General features: G+C 47.7%; 1 protein-coding gene and 1 non-coding gene across 2 annotated transcripts; one reads left to right on the top strand and one right to left on the bottom strand.

Moving 5' to 3' along the window:
- Positions 1 to 783: 783 nt before the first annotated feature.
- On the top strand, positions 784 to 12,249 carry WDR5 (WD repeat domain 5). Its single transcript, XM_050981158.1, has 14 exons — positions 784 to 934; positions 2,487 to 2,674; positions 3,483 to 3,591; positions 4,862 to 4,935; positions 5,821 to 5,910; positions 6,483 to 6,572; positions 7,303 to 7,386; positions 8,202 to 8,257; positions 8,398 to 8,444; positions 8,601 to 8,676; positions 8,999 to 9,032; positions 9,694 to 9,768; positions 10,026 to 10,113; positions 11,129 to 12,249. Exons 2-14 carry the CDS (start codon positions 2,594 to 2,596, stop codon positions 11,227 to 11,229), a joined length of 1,005 nt encoding a protein of 334 aa, XP_050837115.1. The 5' UTR covers positions 784 to 934; positions 2,487 to 2,593; the 3' UTR covers positions 11,230 to 12,249.
- A 1,289-nt stretch (positions 12,250 to 13,538) lies between these two features.
- On the bottom strand, positions 13,539 to 13,666 carry LOC115484682 (U6atac minor spliceosomal RNA). Its single transcript, XR_003945389.1, has one exon. It is a non-coding gene; the product is annotated as a U6atac minor spliceosomal RNA (small nuclear RNA).
- Between the last annotated feature and the right edge of the window lie 4,091 nt (positions 13,667 to 17,757).

Genomic DNA, 17,757 nt, shown 5'->3' with positions numbered 1-17,757 from the left:
CTGATAGAGTCCAACCTTTGATTGATCATCACTTTGTCAATTAAATCATGGCACTGAGTGCCACGTCCAGTCACTCCTTGGACACCCCTGGGGATGGGGACTCTGCCACCTCCCTGGGCAGCTCCAATGTTTCAAGTTTCCCCCTGATCCAACGTTTAACACCACTTTCCATGAAGAAATTCCCACTGATGTCCAGCCTGAACCTCCAGTGGCACAGTGAGGATAACTCCCCACTCCCTGCCGGCGAGAAGAGCCTGACCCCCCCTTTACAGACACGATAATGGATATTACAGCCATTATACAGCCATTATTAGAGCCATGACTGCCGTGTCAATGGGCCTGCCCTTCTCACAGCCGCTTTTATCGCTGTACATCCAACGGGGCCAGCTGCGGTCGCACCCCAACGACACCTAACCCCCTCCAGCCGAGCTCAACGGCCCCGGGCGGCGGGAGCAGCGCCGTGGCCACCGATCCCGGTGTGTACGCGACATTCCCACACGGGAATGTCACAGCGGCGAGGATGCGGCCCGCACGGGCAGGGCGCTCTCCTCAGCGAGCGGAGAACGGCACCGGGCGCTGGGAGGGAAGGAGAGAAAGCAACGAGAGTAGGGAAAAGAGAGAAAAGAGGGATGGGAGGGAAAAGAAGGAGGGGAGGGAAGGGGCGGGCACGACGCCACGGGGATGGGCTCCGCCCGTGCGCGCACTCGCGCCGCTCTTTTGGCTCTCGGGCCGCGCCGTAGCGCTCCCGGGAGAGAGCGGCATTGTGCGGCCTCCGGCCCGCTCCGCGCAGGCGCCGGGCCCCATTCCCCGCCTGGCGGACCCGGACCCGCCGCCGCCGCCGCCGCGTCCCCCCCTCCCCTCCCGCGGCCGCGCTCCTCCCTCGCCGCGGAGGAGGCGGCGGGGCCGCCCCCCTTTTCCCCATCCCCATCCCCCGGTAAGTCACCGAGAGAAAGAGCGAGAGGGGCGAGGCGGCGGCGGCGGCGGCGGCTCCTCTTCCCGTCTGCTCCTCGTCTCCCGCACCGCCCGGGGCTCTCCTCCCGCACCGCCGTTGCCCGCGCGCGCCGCCGCCGCCGCCGCCTCCCCTCAGGCGGCGCGCGCGGAGCCCGCCCGCTCCCCCCCCCCCCTCCACCCCCCGGGCCCCTCCGCGCGCGCCTTGCCCGCCCCCCCCCACCCCCAACCGCGTGGGGACCCCTCATCCTCCCCTCACCCCCTCCCCACATCGGGGTCCCCTCGGGGAGCTGCCCCCACATTCCAGAGCATTCCAGAGCGAGGGAAGGGCCGCTCGGGGTTGGGGGGGGGCTCGGGGGGTGTTATCGGTACCGCGGGAGGGGATGCGCTGGGAGCCCCCCCCGGGCATGGAGCCCAGGCGGGCCCGGCAGCGATGCTGCGGTGGTTTGGCAGCGCGCTGCGGGCTCGCCCGAGTTGCTAGATGAGTTCCAGATGAAAAGGAATGGGGATCTGCTTTGGGAAAGTTAAATTTCTTCTCGTGGCCCTCAGATTGGCCGGGGAGTGTCCCTGAGCGGAGATGGTCAGGATGCAGTGCTGTGCCATGTGCTCTGGGATGACCCTGCTGGTGCTTCCTTCCAGCCTGGCCCCGTCTGGGATTCTGGGATCTCCCCACACCCAGCACAGCCGGCAGGCAACTGGTATCTCGGGGAGGAGATGCTTGGAATGCCAGTGGATCCTGGGAGCAAACGCTCTCGTTCCCCAATGTGCTGCCACCAGCAAAAGGAGCTGCGAGGTGGCAAGTGCACTTAGCAGGCAAATCCTGACGGTGTGAGCCGGGGGTGATTCTGTTCCCGAGCTGAAATGTGGCTGAGCTGCAGTGGAGATTTGTTCCCTCTGCAGCATCAGCCCCGATTACGGAATCCTGGCACTGCACTCCATCAGGTCTTGTTACAGAAAGCGAGTCTGGAGAGGCTGATCCAAGGCTGCTGCCAGTCAGGGGGAAGTCTCGGGTGGAGAAGGGGATGGTTTGATGCTCAGACCTTTCAGCAGGGAAGTATGACACCAAAATATTCACATTCTGAGGTGAAAGGAATCTAGTCAGGTCTTGAGCTTTGCAAGTGCCAGTTATTTTTTGTGTTCATCATCATCTCGTATTCTCTGCTTTAATAAATTAAAATAGAAAGGCCTCGGACTGTTCCTTCCAGCTTCCATACAAACTACTGTATTTACCATGTGCTAAGTACTTGTTACAAGTGCTGTGGGGTCTGTGATATGAAAACCCTGCCACACCTCAAAGCTATTGTGCTGTACTTGTGTTTGGAAAAAGCTTTCCAAGGAGTGATCAAAGGCTGTGGCTTGAGTTCTTGGTCTTGCACATAAGTAGATCTGAAGGCCTAAAATACTGCTGTGTTGCTCAACAGATAATAAATAGGGGTTTTCATACTGGTTTCTGGCAACCTGCACTTTGACCAATCCCACTCTTGTTCACGCTGAGTATCTTTTTGACAGCTAATGAGAATATTTTGTTTTTCTTCCAGGTTTTCCTTTCAGCGTGGTTCTCTCAGTGGCAAGAGCTGCCTTTTGAAGCAGCACATTCATTCTCCCCTTCAAGCACCCATAAGTCTCATTTGCCAGCTCCAGAACCATGGCAACAGAAGAAAAGAAGCCAGATGCAGAATCCACCAAAACACAATCTACTCCTTCCTCCTCGACCAATCAGAGCAAGGTGTGTGTGGGGCCCCAAAAAATATCCCTGTAAAAACACCTGGAACTACCTGAACACTCAGCAGCCAGAGCAGAATCAGGGATTTGAATTCTCCTGTAAATTAAGATCTTTTCCATGTGGCTGCTTCTGCTGTTGTCTTGTGCTGAGGATTTTATGGGAGAAGTGGATGGAGTGCTGTTGTACTAAGTGTTCTTTTATTGGTTTTGAGGATGTTCTCACTAGTGAAATACTTCTTGTCATTTTGATCATGACAATGGCTGTTTGTTTTTATCCTTGGAATTCCTGGAGGTGGCTGGAGAATTGGTGAATCTCTAGTTGTGCAGTGGGGAAACAATTATTCAGGTTCTTTGAAGCCTGGAGATGCTCAAGGGAGATGTTATTGTCTAACCATGAAGCCTTTTCAAAAGGTAAAAATGTGATTTTAGAGGCAGGGAGGAATGGGCCTGTGGTTTAATTCAAGATCAGGGTGAAAATGCAAACACTTGAAAGCACTGCACAGATCAATATCAGCAGTGTCACTTGGAAGTGCCAGGCACTTTGTGGTTGGGCTGTTGGGTTATTCTCACCTGTTGGCTACTGCCTTGGATGGAATTCACCTCAGGAGTGACTTGGTGTTGTGCTTGGAACAATGAGGCCCCAGACTGAAAGGGTGTTTGGTTATTTTCTGAATTTGGAGTGGAATGGCACTGTAAATGTGATTTAATGCTGGAATCTGTTATGATGAAAATCCACATGGTCCATTCCCCTGTGCTGGCCACTGAGATACTAAATTTGGAATTTAACTCATTCATGCATATTTTTCTTACAGCCTGCCCCAGTAAAGCCAAACTATGCTCTCAAGTTCACGTTAGCAGGACACACGAAGGCAGTGTCATCAGTCAAGTTTAGTCCTAATGGAGAGTGGCTTGCCAGCTCCTGTAAGTATTGCTTGCTTTTGTCCCATTTCAAACACAAATGTGGGCCTTGAAGAAGGGCTTGTCTGCATCCTCCATCAGGGACAGGAGGGATGCCATGTCATGGCATGGTTTTTCCTGAAAGAGTGATACCAAAGCTGTCACTCTTTGAGATAATTTGATTGAAATTCTGTCACTTTGCATTGCCAGGAGAACCCTCACCTCTTCAGCTTTCCTGACTGAGCAAATGGGCAAAAACCAGCACAGGATTCTTTCCTGTGCAGAGGAAACCCTTGTGCTTTTCTGTATCACAAGAAGTGAACAGAAAAATTTAAATTTAAACTTTGTGCACGGTATCTGCAGCCAGAACTTTCCTGTGGGAGATAAGGAAGGTGCTGCCAAGGTGGATGCACATGCTCTGTCCTGTGTGCCAGTGGTGCTTGGCAGTCAGAGGCTCTGATTGCCCCAGTCAAGTGCAGAAAGTTGTTATAAACAGTGTTTCACTGCTTGTTCTCTGAAGTGATAGAACAAGTCTCCTTTCTGTCAGCTTTGGTATTTCCTAAGGGTTTCTTTGGTGTTCAGCACTGCTTGACAGCTTTGCCTTGGAAATGTGCTTCTGTGGCTGTCAGTGATCCAGAGGGAATCCATGTGTAAGGAAAGGGCAGTTGGAAATGTTGAATATGACAGTGAGGGTCACTGGAACATCTTCCAGACATGGGAATGGCTTGGGGCTTTGACTTAACTGCAAACAACCTCAGTAAAACCAGTGCACTGTGCCATTAAATCATTCTTACAGCGTCCCCATCAGAGTCCCCCTTCCCTTTCCCCTGAAAATGTTTTCCAAACTCTATATCTGGGAAATAGCAACTTTTTTCTCTGGCTTGTTTTGCAAGTTACCATGGATAATATGTTTGGGTTTCTGCAGGCATCCATTCAGTCCAGCTTGTGGTGTAATTATTGTTCTTTTTGGGGTAAAAGCCTTTCAAGCATTCCCGTGAACCAGCGCTCCTTTTACCACTGGCAGTCTAAAACAAAAGTAGAAACCCAAGTTGTCAAGAGAGAAACTAAAGCTGCTGGAGCCTCTCTGCATTCCAGGCAGCTTATGTAACCTCAGCTGCTGCAGAGAGCTGTGTAGGAAGCTGTTCTTCACCAATTCAGTATCACCTTCTTCCCTGAGGTCTGCCTGGGGAGGGAGAACTGCCCCGAGACAGAGTTAACTTATTTCCCTTCACCTGGAAGGGACAGCTCTGGTGGTGCTGTTAATTAACCTCTGAACTGGCACATTCTTTTCCAGCTGCTGACAAACTCATTAAAATTTGGGGAGCCTATGATGGCAAGTTTGAAAAAACAATATCTGGTCATAAGCTGGTAAGTACCTGGTGATTCCTGTGGGAATTTATCTGGGAAGAATTTTGCTTTCTTTTCCTCATTCAGAAATTTCCATTCTTGGTTAGTTCTACCTGTGTAGAAGGTTTGTTCTTCAGTCTTACTTTGTTTATATAGTCCTGGAATTGCTGGATTAATACTGGGGCAGGCTGGGGATATGGGTGGAGTGCAGGCTGCATTCCCAGTGCCCAGCCAGCTTCTGGTGTCCCCTGAATTGCAGGAGAGCCCAGCTCAGACACAGGGCAGAGCATTCCTGGGTGAAAATCCCTGTGAATTCTAACACTGTGTCCTGTTCCATCTTTCCTTTGTATAAGGAACAAAACACTTGCCTTTTAAGGAGATTGAATTTTTCTTGTGGGTTTGCCTACATAAACACAACACTTACTCATTCTGCAGAGTTCTTAAGAAAACATAAAACTTCCAAGCTCTTTGGTTTTCCCTTTTTTTTAAAAAGTTTTTACATGCTGAAGTTTCATGAGCAAAAATGAAGATTTCTCAAAAGAAAAACCACTGGAATCTTCTCCAGCCTCTGGGGACTTGGACTGTAAACAGCAGCCATTTGTCATGAAGAAAAGCCATTTACTCAGATTAATTTATGAGCATTCTATTTAGGAATTCCAACAAAGGCTTTTGGTGGCCACAGTAAGAACTGTGTGAAGGAGCTACTGATGTTCTCAGAGTATGTGGCTCAGCTTAAAATTGTGCCAGAGGAGCTCTTAACACAGCAAAATCACTGAATTCCTGACTCTCAGTGCTGAATTTTCATTCAAGCTTCAGCTGGGAATGTAATCTGCAGTCTGTGTTTTCCACTTTTCTGTGTGGCTGAACAAACAGAGCTGAGAAGAGAATTGTTTTCCTTTGTTTTAGGGGATCTCTGATGTTGCTTGGTCATCAGATTCCAACCTCCTTGTCTCTGCCTCTGATGACAAAACTCTCAAAATATGGGATGTAAGCTCGGTAAGGACAGGAATTATTATTTATTTGCCTTCATTTTTCTCCAGCATTGGCTTCTTCTTCACTTGTGTTCCTGCTTGTAACAAGCTGGTGGATGGGCTGTGAGGGTGAAGGAATTGTGCTGTCTGCTCTTGGAAAGAGTGGGGTGCTTGTGGATACCACGAGAGCCTGTTGTGCTCTGAGAGAGCACTAAAGCCTGATAGTGGAGATAGAACCACAGCAAAAAACCTCTCAGATTAAACCTTTTTGTAACTTCTTATTTCTGCTTTTCCCCCCATTCTCTCATGACAGAGAGAACTGGATAATTGGGTTGAGTTTTGATTAGGAATATTAAATGGTTTGGATGCTCCTGAGCTGCAGAAAGAGTTTGCACCTCATCTGCAGTAATTATGATTGTTTTATTTGGTTTTTTTCCTTTCCTGTTTTGTTGCAGCTGGCCCTCTGCCCATCTCACTCTGGGGCTAGAGATGGTTTCTTTCTGTGCTGCACAGTGATTAACCTTAATGTGCTCTCTCTGGGTGCTTTTATGGTGCTGGGTGATGCTGTGTATTTAACTCTGCTGAATTTTATTTCAGGGTAAGTGCTTAAAGACATTGAAAGGGCACAGTAACTACGTTTTCTGCTGCAATTTCAACCCTCAGTCAAACCTCATCGTTTCTGGCTCAGTGAGTGGTTTTTAATTTTTTTTTTCCTTTGTGGGAAGCAAGTACTGCACACTCTGTCACTTGTCACTAAAGGGACAGACAGGTTCTTTAGGGATCCTTGGCAGAATGATGATGGTATTAAATCATAGTTACAATTCCAGCTTTATTTTCTTAACAGATTAATATGATTAGTGTAGCACACTAATTTATGATTAGAATGGCACAGGATTTCTGCAGGCAGGATTGATGTAGTACAATTTATAATTAGTGAATACAGGATTTATAATACAACTTATGGTTTCTAATCACCTGGATTCTGACTTGGCTAAAGGATGACTTCTAATCACTTCTCCCTCTGCAGATTGGGTCAGATCATGGTTTGAAAACAATATTAAATAAAACAATGTGAATCACACAGCCCATTTTAATTGTGTTTTCCCTCACAAACACAGCTTGTTGTCAGGTGAGCTGTGCATTGCTCCTGCTGTGTTTGCTTGGGGGAAAAGCCCTTAATCCATGCTCAGTGTCCTGCATGGATGGGAGTGGAATGGGAATGTAAATGTGATTTAATGCTGGAATCTGTTGTGTTGAACATCCACATGGTCCATTCCCCTGTGGGCACATGGACACAGGGAATTCAGGGAGGTGTTCCCAGACTGTTGGTTGTGTCCTGGGCTGAGATTGATGCTGTAGCTGAGTGCCTCAGCCAGGTGCTTGACTAAAGCCCCTGGTGCCTCTCTTGCCTCTGCAGTTTGATGAAAGCGTGAGGATATGGGATGTGAAAACAGGGAAGTGCCTCAAGACGTTGCCTGCTCACTCTGACCCAGTTTCAGCTGTAAGTCTCTCCTGATCAGTGAAAATCACAAAACTGCTTGTTTTGTTAGCAGAGCTGCTCTCCTGCCCTGTAGAGGGGTGAGTTTGTGCTGTTTCCAGGCCCTTACACAGCACCCAGGCTGGGCTGTGCTTGTTGCCCGAGGCCATTGCTCAGTGGGAATGAAATGACTGGTGTTTTCTCTAAGATCAGTGTGGATTTTGGTCCTGGCTGTGAATGTGAATAGTGCAGAGGTGTGCCAGGCATGCCTGAGTGTCATTCTGGGCCACACATTTGTGGCACTTGATGCTCAGAGAACAGCCTGTATTGCTCTTGCTTTTGTGTTGCTCCAAGTCATTATTGAAGTTGTTCCACAGAACACTCCTGTTTTAAATCTCAGTCATTTCATTGGAGAAATGAGCTTGGAATGCAGCAATATCCATTGGAATTAAGGAAAACCAGAAGATATTCAACTCTTAATGTCTTTGAAATGAAAAACACTGAAAAAAATCTGAGCCTCAGATGTGTTGAACTGTGGCTGTTCTGACATGGTTCTGCCATGTGTAGAAGATATTTCACACTTAAAAATGTCTTTTAATAGTAATAATTTTAAAGAATTATTCTTTAGATATAATTAGCTGAAAATTCACCTTAAAACATATGGGTGGCTACATAAGGGGTTCTATTCCATACCCTTAAAATAATCAGGTTCTACCTGCATGTTTTATTCTGCTGATGTGTTCCATGCCAGAAATGGAAAATGAGGAGCTTAAACATTTGATCTTTATAAACATCAGTAAAGTTATTCATCTTAATAACTAGTATTAATAATATTACAGGTGCATTTTAATCGTGATGGATCCCTGATAGTGTCAAGTAGCTATGATGGACTCTGGTAAGTGTTTGTCTTCTCTGCATCACTCTTTGACCCTTTTGCATTTTAAAAACACTTAAAAAAACCTTGTATTTGTAATATTAAAATTGTAATAAAAGACTTCAAGCCCAATAATAATTATTTTTTTGTGTTTTTAACAGTCGTATCTGGGATACAGCGTCAGGCCAGTGCTTGAAAACACTGATTGGTAAGTAGAAATATTTCTTGTCTGGGCTGTATTTTTCACACAGATTATCTGTGTTGCAGTGAAACTATTAAAAACAAATGAATGTCAAAAGAAACCCTCTGTCAGTGAGACAACACAGCTGTGCACTTTGTAACACTGCTTTTAATTTTGCTGTAGATGATGATAACCCTCCTGTGTCTTTTGTGAAATTCTCACCAAATGGCAAATACATATTAGCTGCAACTTTGGACAAGTAAGTATTAAAAAAAGGAGAATAACAAACAGATTTGCAATTTGGAGTATCAGATGATGCTTTAATTTGCTTTTTGGCTGCCATAGTAATGACAAAACATGACTTCATGTATAGTGTTTTCTGTGGAGGAGAATATGAATGGCATGGCAGTAAAATTGATATTTTGGGGTTAACTAACCCTGCATTCCAAAGCCAGGCTAAAATGATCCATGTAGACTTTTGGAACTCTGGTATGGAGAAACATTTTTCAGCTGCTAGGAATTTTTCAGATTAAAAAAAAAAAAACAAACCAAGAACTAAAATCTTTGTTTTTGTTTTCCAGCACTCTTAAACTTTGGGACTACAGCAAAGGAAAGGTAATTCTTTCTGTTTATGTAGACTGAACTAAGCTTTTAGGAAAATTGGATTTTACATGTGATTTTTAACAGCACCTCTTTAGTGGAGAGGATCAACTTTTAGCAGAGCCTCTAGCAACAGGACAAGGGGTAATGGTTTTGAGCTAAAAGGGGATTCAGGTTAGAAAGTTTCCTGTGAGAGTGGGGAGGCCCTGGCAGCTGAGGCTGCCCCTGCATCCCTGGAAGTGTCCAAGGCCAGGCTGGAGAGGCTTGGAGCACCCTGGGATAGTGGAAGGTGTCCCTGCCCCTGTCAGGCCTTTAAAGGTCCCTTCAAACTCAAACTGTTGTGTGAGTCTGACTAGAAATGTCTTTGAAAAGAAAAAAAAAATGAAGATACTTTCCTTCTGCATAGCCCTGAGACATTAAGTACAGCAATATCTGCATTTTTCTCTTCATGAACATTAAATTGCCTTTGATCTCTTTCACTGTTGTAATGGGACAAATTCAGGGCTTTGTTTTGGGTTTTAGAGCAGAGCTGCACTCTGCATGCTCTAGTTCACCCTTTCTGGCAGGGTGACAATCACAGGCTGATGTGTTTAGTCTTTTTTTCCTAGAGAGTTTGTCCTTGACTGAGAAAACTCTGTCCCAGCTGCATTAATGTCCTGTGGCTCTTCCCTTCCAGTGCCTGAAGACCTACACAGGACACAAAAATGAGAAGTACTGCATATTTGCCAATTTCTCTGTCACTGGTGGAAAGGTTGGTGTTGATCTGAGTATTTATTGTTAGCTATGTGCAGTTCTTCCTGCTCTCCTCTGTAGATGAAAGAGGATTTTGGGGCTGAAAGCCTCCTTTGGTGGGTGCTGGTTTCTGTGTCTCTAGGTGGGCTCACTGTCAGGTTTCCTGACTTTTCCTTCTCCTTTTCACATGAGAACAGTGAAATGTTTACTGAGAAATAGCACTTGGATATGGATCAGAAAGATTCAGATAACTCTGTTTTCTCTCTGTCCCTGCAGTGGATTGTGTCTGGTTCAGAAGACAACCTGGTTTACATCTGGAACCTTCAGACAAAAGAGATTGTACAGAAACTACAAGGACACACAGGTGAGGGAGAGGGTTCTGCTTTTATTGATAAAACATCCCTCATATCATCAGGCTCAGCCTGAGCATTTTCTCTCTGATGCCAATTTTTACTCTCAGACCCATAAATTCTTGACTGTCTGGAGCTTAATTGAGCCCTGGGAGTTTTGCTCCTTTTTATGGGCATTGAAAATGTTTTATTCTTCACCTGTGAAGAACTTTGACATCAACTTGCAAAGGAGATTTGCTTGAGCACAGAACAGGTCAAGATATTTAAATGTCACCTGCTGGGTACCTCAATCTGAGTCCTGCAAAAGTGCAGAGTTGAAGTGAAATCTCAGCATGCTCAGTCCTTTGCTTTGGGCTGGACCCTAGTGATTTTTTGGGGCCAAACCCCAGTGATTTTAGGGGGTGGACCCCAGTGATTCACATTGGATCCCAGTGATTTTTTGGGGGCTGGATCCCAGTGATTTTTTGGAGGCTGGATCCCAGTGATTTTTTTGGGGCTGGACCCCAGTGATTTTTGGGGCTGGACCCCAGTGATTCAGGCTGGATCCCAGTGATTTTTGGGACTGGATCCCAGTGATTCAGGCTGGATCCCAGTGATTTTTGGGACTGGATCCCAGTGGTTTGCAGTGTAAGGAAGGCAGTGGCAGCAGATTTTCAGGCTCTGGAGATGAAATGTTACCTAAGAACTGCCCGGGATGTTGGAAATACCCTCCTGAAAAAAAAAAAAACTGAGCTGGGTTTTGATCCAGCTGTGTCTGACATGATCTGACAGAAGTAAGAACTGGAATCTAGAGAGTTCTCACCTTTTGAAACCTCTCAGACACTTCCCTACTGCCCTCAATTCTTTCCTGCTTACATTTCCCTTCACAGAGGAGCAACACTTGTAAGATATTTACAAATAACACATTTAACACATTGCTACGAGGAAATAATAACTTGGCTTCATAAAACACAGTTGCTAATTTTCAGAAATGCCTGCTAGGAGCCAGATTGAAATGATTCCATTTTTTTATCTTTTCTTTTTGCTCAGATGTTGTCATCTCCACAGCTTGTCACCCAACAGAAAACATCATCGCATCAGCGGCGCTAGAAAACGACAAAACAATTAAACTGTGGAAGAGTGACTGTTAAAAGTTCCAGGATTGCTTTAGAGACTGTCAGGAAAAAAAAAATAATAAAACACGTTTTTAAAAAAATTATTAAAAAAATAAAAACACCCATAGATGCTGTTTGGCAGGAAACCTGAAGAATATTTGATAAAGTGGTTTCTGTTAGTCTTGGCCCAAAGAAAACATCTTAGCTCTGCTAGAGCTGGGCAACGTGGTGGAAAAAAAAAAGATGCAGTGTCTCCTTTTCTTGCCTGGTGTTTTGGCAGACAAATGGATGATTCTGATGTCGGGTCAGAAGTCTTGGACACCCCAAAGATACTGTATTTTCTGATGGCATTGCTTCTGGGCACTGTTGCTGCTTAAAGAAGAGCTGCCAGTCTACTTTGTACCAGTAAGTTAAGTCACAGGCCTAGAGATGTGTGGAATTTTTTTTTAAATATGTCTAATTTTTTTTTTTTAATTTTTTAAATTTTTTTTTTTTCCAGAATGTAGTTTGTAGTCTCTTGGGAAATTTCTGTATTGTTTTAAATAGGAGTACTACATCTTAAAGGGTGCTTCATTTTAAAACACTCAGCTCAAACTTTGTGACCAAATAAAACCATGCAGTTCCAGATTTCCCTCTTCCTGCCCCTGACTTGACTCCTGTGGTGGAATCTCTTACCTTCTGTATAGTTGCTTACCTCTTGTTACGTGTGTTTAATAGATGCTGTTCTAGAGCAAAGTTACAGTTCTTCTGTTAACCATTAAAATGAATCCTGCTTGTAGTTGTTCTCAGCATATTTTAATTTTTTTTTTTTTATTTTGCCTCTTCTGGTTCTAAAGCCAACTCACAGAACACTGTAAAGTTATTTCAATGTAAAAAGAACCAAACCCAGACTTTTTGTATCTTGGCAATCCATGGTATGAAGCTGTATTACAAATGGCATGACTCTGTATCTATCTCAGCATTGGTATTTCTTTCCCTTTTTGTCATATCCATGTGGTATTTACACATCCAGAAAAATACCATGTGCCATAATAAAAAGGTGGGATTTTATGTGTATGTTTGTGGTGAAGAGTGTGCTCATGTGAAGTGTCTGTGCCCATGGAGGCTTCTCTTAAAAAACATTTTTAATGTGTTTTGTAGAAACTCCAGGGAGGGAGGATGAGGAGCAGCAGCGTGGAGAGAAAAAGAGGAACAAACCAAAGTCCAAATTTATTTAATGAGGGGGAAAGGTTTGAGCTGTGGGTGTCCTCAGCAGAGACAACATTGCTCCAGCCCCTCACAGAGAGCTTGAGCTGAGGGGAATCCTCTCCTTGCAGGGATCCAGGATTTACCTTGTGCAGGATAAGAAATGCATGGATGCACAAGTTTTACTGCACCCAAAGGGTTCTGCTGCAAAGGGATGTTTTGCTTCTGGTGAAGCAAAACCTTTTTTTTTTTTATTTACCTCATGTGCTTGGTAATAACAGAAAATCAATTACAGTCCAGACCTCTGGAGTGTTGCTCTGAGGCTGCCTTGCTTTGAAACCCTTGGAGAAAAAGAGCTGCAAGACATGAGGCATAGGTTTTCTTTTTAAAATATAAAAATAGAGTTCATGTAGAGCTGCTAAAATGGCTATTAATAATATCAGTGCCTTTGGAGGTTTTTCATTACTCCCAGGAAGGGACACTGTGTCTAGACTTGGTGTCACTGCTAAAATGATCAACTCATGATTTTTTTCAGCCTTATTCTTGAAGGCTGGTGCAACTCTTCAATGCAGGATGTGGCTGTGCTGCTTTACAGCATGGAGGAGGTGGAATTTCACTCCAAAAAGCATTTTAATGTTGATTCAGAAATATTTCCTGGCATGGTGCTTCTCATGTCCCTGTGTGTGAGTGGCTTTGCTTGCCCAGCTGTGCTGCCACACTGAGCTGGGGAGGAGGGAGATGAATTTTCTGCTGAAATCTCTTGAACAGGGATAGAAAAGCCCCTAATGTAAAGGATCTGCTGTAAAGCTGCTCTTCATAAAGGCTGTGTTTAAATCCTTAATATCCCACCTGGGATTAATGCTGGGGCCTGTTGTCATGAGCTCTATTTACCTCTAATTCTGTGCAGCCTGGCATGGCTGTGGTGGTTGGAGGGCCAGGATTAGCTTGAGGACAGCTCTGGAAACGAGGATTGTGTGCTGGCTGGAGCAGGGGAGGTGTAACTTTATTTTAGGTATGGGCTGAGAGAGGGTGAGTTACTGCTGCGAGCTCATCTCTGCTGCACCGGCCATACGAGGGAAAAGGCGAGCTGGGGGACTAAAAAAGAGCCTGCCACGCTTTCTTTAGTGTCTCCCGGAAAGAAAACAAAAGGGAAAAATACGAAAAAAACATGGTTAGATGCCACGAAGTAGGTGGCAGTGCCTTAACCGTATGTGTGTTGTACAGGCCACTAGGGCCTCTTCCATCCTTATCAAGGGGAGTGCTAACCTTCTCTCCTTTCATACAACACAGCTTTGTCCTTCCACCCGAGGCTATTTAAACCTCCAGAAGACTTTAGCTATGCCGGACAGAGTGAGTCAGCTTTTCTACCCTTTTTCCCCTCAATTTGATATCTCTTTCTAAATCCCCTATAAAATCTTTTACTCTACTTCCCAAATTTGCCCTAAAACCCCTAAAAATCTCGATAAAATCTCTAAAATGCCCGCTATCCTCTACCCTTTTAATATATTCATCAAGTTCAGCCAATCAGCGTGCAGAAGGCGGAGCTTCCCCTGCGCCGTGACGCGCGGGGTGTGGTTTTGCTTTGGCCTCGCTGATGGAGGCGGGCGCGACCGGGGATCGCGGGTTCGAGTCCCGCCCCCGGCGGGGCGGTGCCGCGGGATTGCGGCGGCCCCGCGTAACCTGCGCAGGGTTTGAGCTTTCCCGCCGCGTATCCCTTGGATTTGGGCCTTCCCGCCGGGTATCCCGCGGGTTTGAGCTTTCTTTCCGGGTATCCCGCGGGTTTGAGCGGCACCGCGGGATGTGCTGCTGGCATCTCCCGCAGCCGGAGCAGCGGTGCAGGAGGGAGCGCATTCCCCGAAGCGTTCCCGCTGCCCCGGAACTCGTAAATCGCTCCGAGTTCCGTCAGCGCTAATGACGAGTTACAAGTTCCACATATGGGGGCGTTGGAAAAGGTTGGGTGGGTTTTTTTTCCTTTTCTTAAGGCCTTTCTCTTCGGTATCCCAAGGCAATCAAACCAGACAACCATTTCTCTAAATGAGCGCTGCAGCACCTCAAAGCAGCCCGGGGAGCTGCCATTCCCAGCGGGATGACTCCCCCCGCATCCCACTGCAGGTGCCACCGGCATCCCTCCATCCCCCGACCCCTGCCACTTTCCCAGACCTTCCCGCTGGGTTCCCGGGGGAAGGACCAGCGGAGGAGCCGCTTTTCCGGATGAGGCTGCGGCTCCAGGTGCAGCGCCCAGGGGCTTGCACAGCCCCGCCAGCTGTGCACAGCTGCTGCATCACAGACTCAGAACAGCTTGGGGTGGAAGGGACCTTACAGCTCACCCCATTCCCACCCCCTGACAAGGGCAGGAACACCTTCCACTCTCCCAGGTTGCTCCAAGCCCTGTCCAGCCTGGCCTTGGACACTTGCAGGGATGCTGCATCGCTGCCACAGAGACCAGGCTGCTCCTGGCTGCCCCTTCCAGATAACTGATGAGTTTATTAAGGGATTAAAAGTTAGTTTCCCCTCCTTATTGAATGCTCTGATTTATGCAGGCGTTTAAATCAATCCCATTTCCTGCCTTTTATCCCTTCTCCCCCAGGCTTTCAGGATTTACTGTGTCAGACATTTGTTACAATCACATTGTTTTGGGGCAAGCGAGACACCGTGGGTGGTTTAAGGGATTTAAATCCATGAGCTGCATTTCTTGGCCACTTCTCCCAGGTGCCAACTGCCCTCCTGAGCTGTAGATGCCCCTCCTTGGGCCAGTTTGTGCAGCCTCCCAATGAAATATGAACCAGCCCCTCTGCTAAAGATGCTGCTGGAGATTGGGTCTGAGCCTGCCTGGCTGGCACAGGAGGTGCCTGGGGTGCCCAGGCTGGGGGATTTCAGGTGCTGCTAGCAGGCAGTTGCTGGATGAGCTCCATAAGCAGCTTATTTTGTCATTTTAATTTTTTAATCCCGTGCATTCGGTCGCGCTCTCTTATTAGTAAGCATTAGCTCCCCAAGTCCCATTAGCTCCGCTGAGAGCTGGGGCTTGGCTTGTGGGGACAGCTCTGGAGGAGCCCACAGGGGGCTGGGGGCCTGCTCCTACAGCTGGTGATGTCCCATGTGGGTGTGACCCTGGCCCTGCAGAGCCATCGCTGCTCAGTCCCTCCCTCTGCTGTCCCCCTGTCCCCTCCCCAGGCCCCTGGCAGTCCCAGCTCCATCCAGAGCTGATCCAAGCCCGGGGCTGGCTCTAACCTCCCCCTGTTTTATTAAAGCAACTATTTTCTTGTGTGTAAACATACAGATTCCATTCAAACCCTCTTCCCTCTCCTTCAGGTTTTCCCCTTAACCCCAGGGCCATACTTTGTTAGAGGATCTCAAGTCTCAGATTTAAAATTAGTTGGCAGCTTCTCTTTAATAAAATTATTCCTTTCCTCTTTAAATAGCACAATATGTCACAGAAAGCCGGTGGGTCCGTTCATGAAGATGAGACAGCTCAGAGAGGAAAGAGACAGGCAGAAAAAAAAAGAAAAAAAAAAAAAAGTAAAACCATACATCTCCCCAAACCCCTTCTGCCTAATCCAACTGAATTAGAGGATTTCGAAGTGGATTTAAAACTAAATCTTGATTAGGGAGAATTTCTCTCCAAGAGCTGCTGCACGGTGGTATTAATGGGAAGTGATCGTGGACAGAGGAAATAGGACAGAAATAACTGAGGGGAGCACAGACGCACTCAGGTCTGTGCAGGAGCCGAGAGAATCGGGGGATTTCTCCAGAGGAAGAGGGAGAAATTAAACATCGACATAAGGAGCCTGGTGCCAGGGGCTGGCTGGGCAGCCAGGTCGGATCCCTGCTGCACCCACGGCACCGCCCGGAGCCCCGGGGAGGGCTCGCAGGTGAGGAGGCAGTGCTGGGGACGAGGAGGGCCGGGCTGAAGAGCCGGGAGGAGAGGAGGTGTCAGCCCGCTCCCCCAGAGCCCTGCCCACCCTGTGAGCTCTGGGGGACCCCCGGAGATGCCCCCAATGCTCTGCGGACACATGGCCGGAGGTGCCCACGGGATCCTGTCTCTGCTGACCGTGGTGTTCGTCCTGCCGGAGGGTGAGTGCTGCTCTCCCCGGGTGCGGCCGTGCCCTGGAATCACAGCTTGTATCCTCCCTAAACCCGGCTTGCCCAGGTGGGGTTTATCCTTTTCCATCTCCCTAAACCCGACCTGCCCAGGTGGGGTTTATCCTTTTCCATCCTCCCTAAACCCGACCTGCCCAGGTGGGGTTTATCCTTTTCCATCCTCCCTAAACCCGGCCTGCCCAGGTGGGGTTTATCCTTTTCCATGCTCCCTAAACCCGCCTGCCCAGGTGGGGTTTATCCTTTTCCATCCTCCCTAAACCCGACCTGCCCAGGTGGGGTTTATCCTCGGGGTGAATTTAGGGGCACTCCCGAGCGGTGCAGCTGCGTGCTGGTGGCTTTAGGATGGAGGCAGTGTCACTGTGTTTTGTACAAAAGGGCAGTGTGCCAGGATTTGGGATCCCCTGGGCTCCTCTTCCCTGGTTTGGCTGGGGCAGGGACTCCCCTCACTGTGTCTGGCTGTGTGAGAGTGCTCCAAACCAGTGGGAGCAGGTTTTGAGCCCCCAAAAACCCTGTGGGAACACAGGAGGGCTCTGGGTCGGTGTTCAAAGTTGAGGAAAGGTAATAGCAGCAACCTGATTAATCAACAGAGGTGTAAATTAATATCCTTTACAGGCTTTTTGGTTTGTGGTTGATTTTTTTTTTTTGTTTTTTAGAAACCTGAGAAATGGTTTAATTCCCATTGTGGCAATTTTCAGACACAGTGGCTGCAGGGAAGGGCTGAGCTGCCGCCAGTGCGAGTGTGCCAAGCCCTGGGGACACCCTGAGGCCATCGGCCCGGGGTCACAGGCACCGCGGTGGCTCTCGGTGCTCTGCAGGAGGATTTCCCTTCAGTTTCCGAGCAGGTTTGCCTTCCTGATGGACCCTGTGATAACATCAGGGCTGTGTCCAGGGGGAAAACCAAACCACGCTGATAAACCCATCCCTCTGGAGCAAAACCCTCCAAAGCAGGCACAGCTAAACTGGAGACATTTGGTGAAAAAGGAAAAAGCTGTTTCTGAGCCTGAGCGAGCCCTGAGTCGGTGGCGTCTGCGGTTGTGAGGTTTCACCTACTCTTTCCACCCCCTGTTTCAAAGCTCCCTTGTTGCCACAGTTTGATCCCGGCTCAAATCTCCGGCTAATCTCTGATTTCGCACTGACCTCTAGTGGGAGATGAGTCTGTATTTTCGGGCCCACTGGGTAAACAAGTGACGGGCAGCTCCGGGCTCCGGCTTAATGCGACTTGGCAAGGCAGGGAACGCTGCGAAGCCGTCGGTAGAGAGCAGCTCGGAACGAGTTGAAGCC

The sequence above is a fragment of the Serinus canaria genome, chromosome 17, assembly GCF_022539315.1.
Source record: "Serinus canaria isolate serCan28SL12 chromosome 17, serCan2020, whole genome shotgun sequence".
NCBI classification, from domain to species: domain Eukaryota; kingdom Metazoa; phylum Chordata; class Aves; order Passeriformes; family Fringillidae; genus Serinus; species Serinus canaria.
This window is presented reverse-complemented; position numbering and strand designations above follow the sequence as displayed.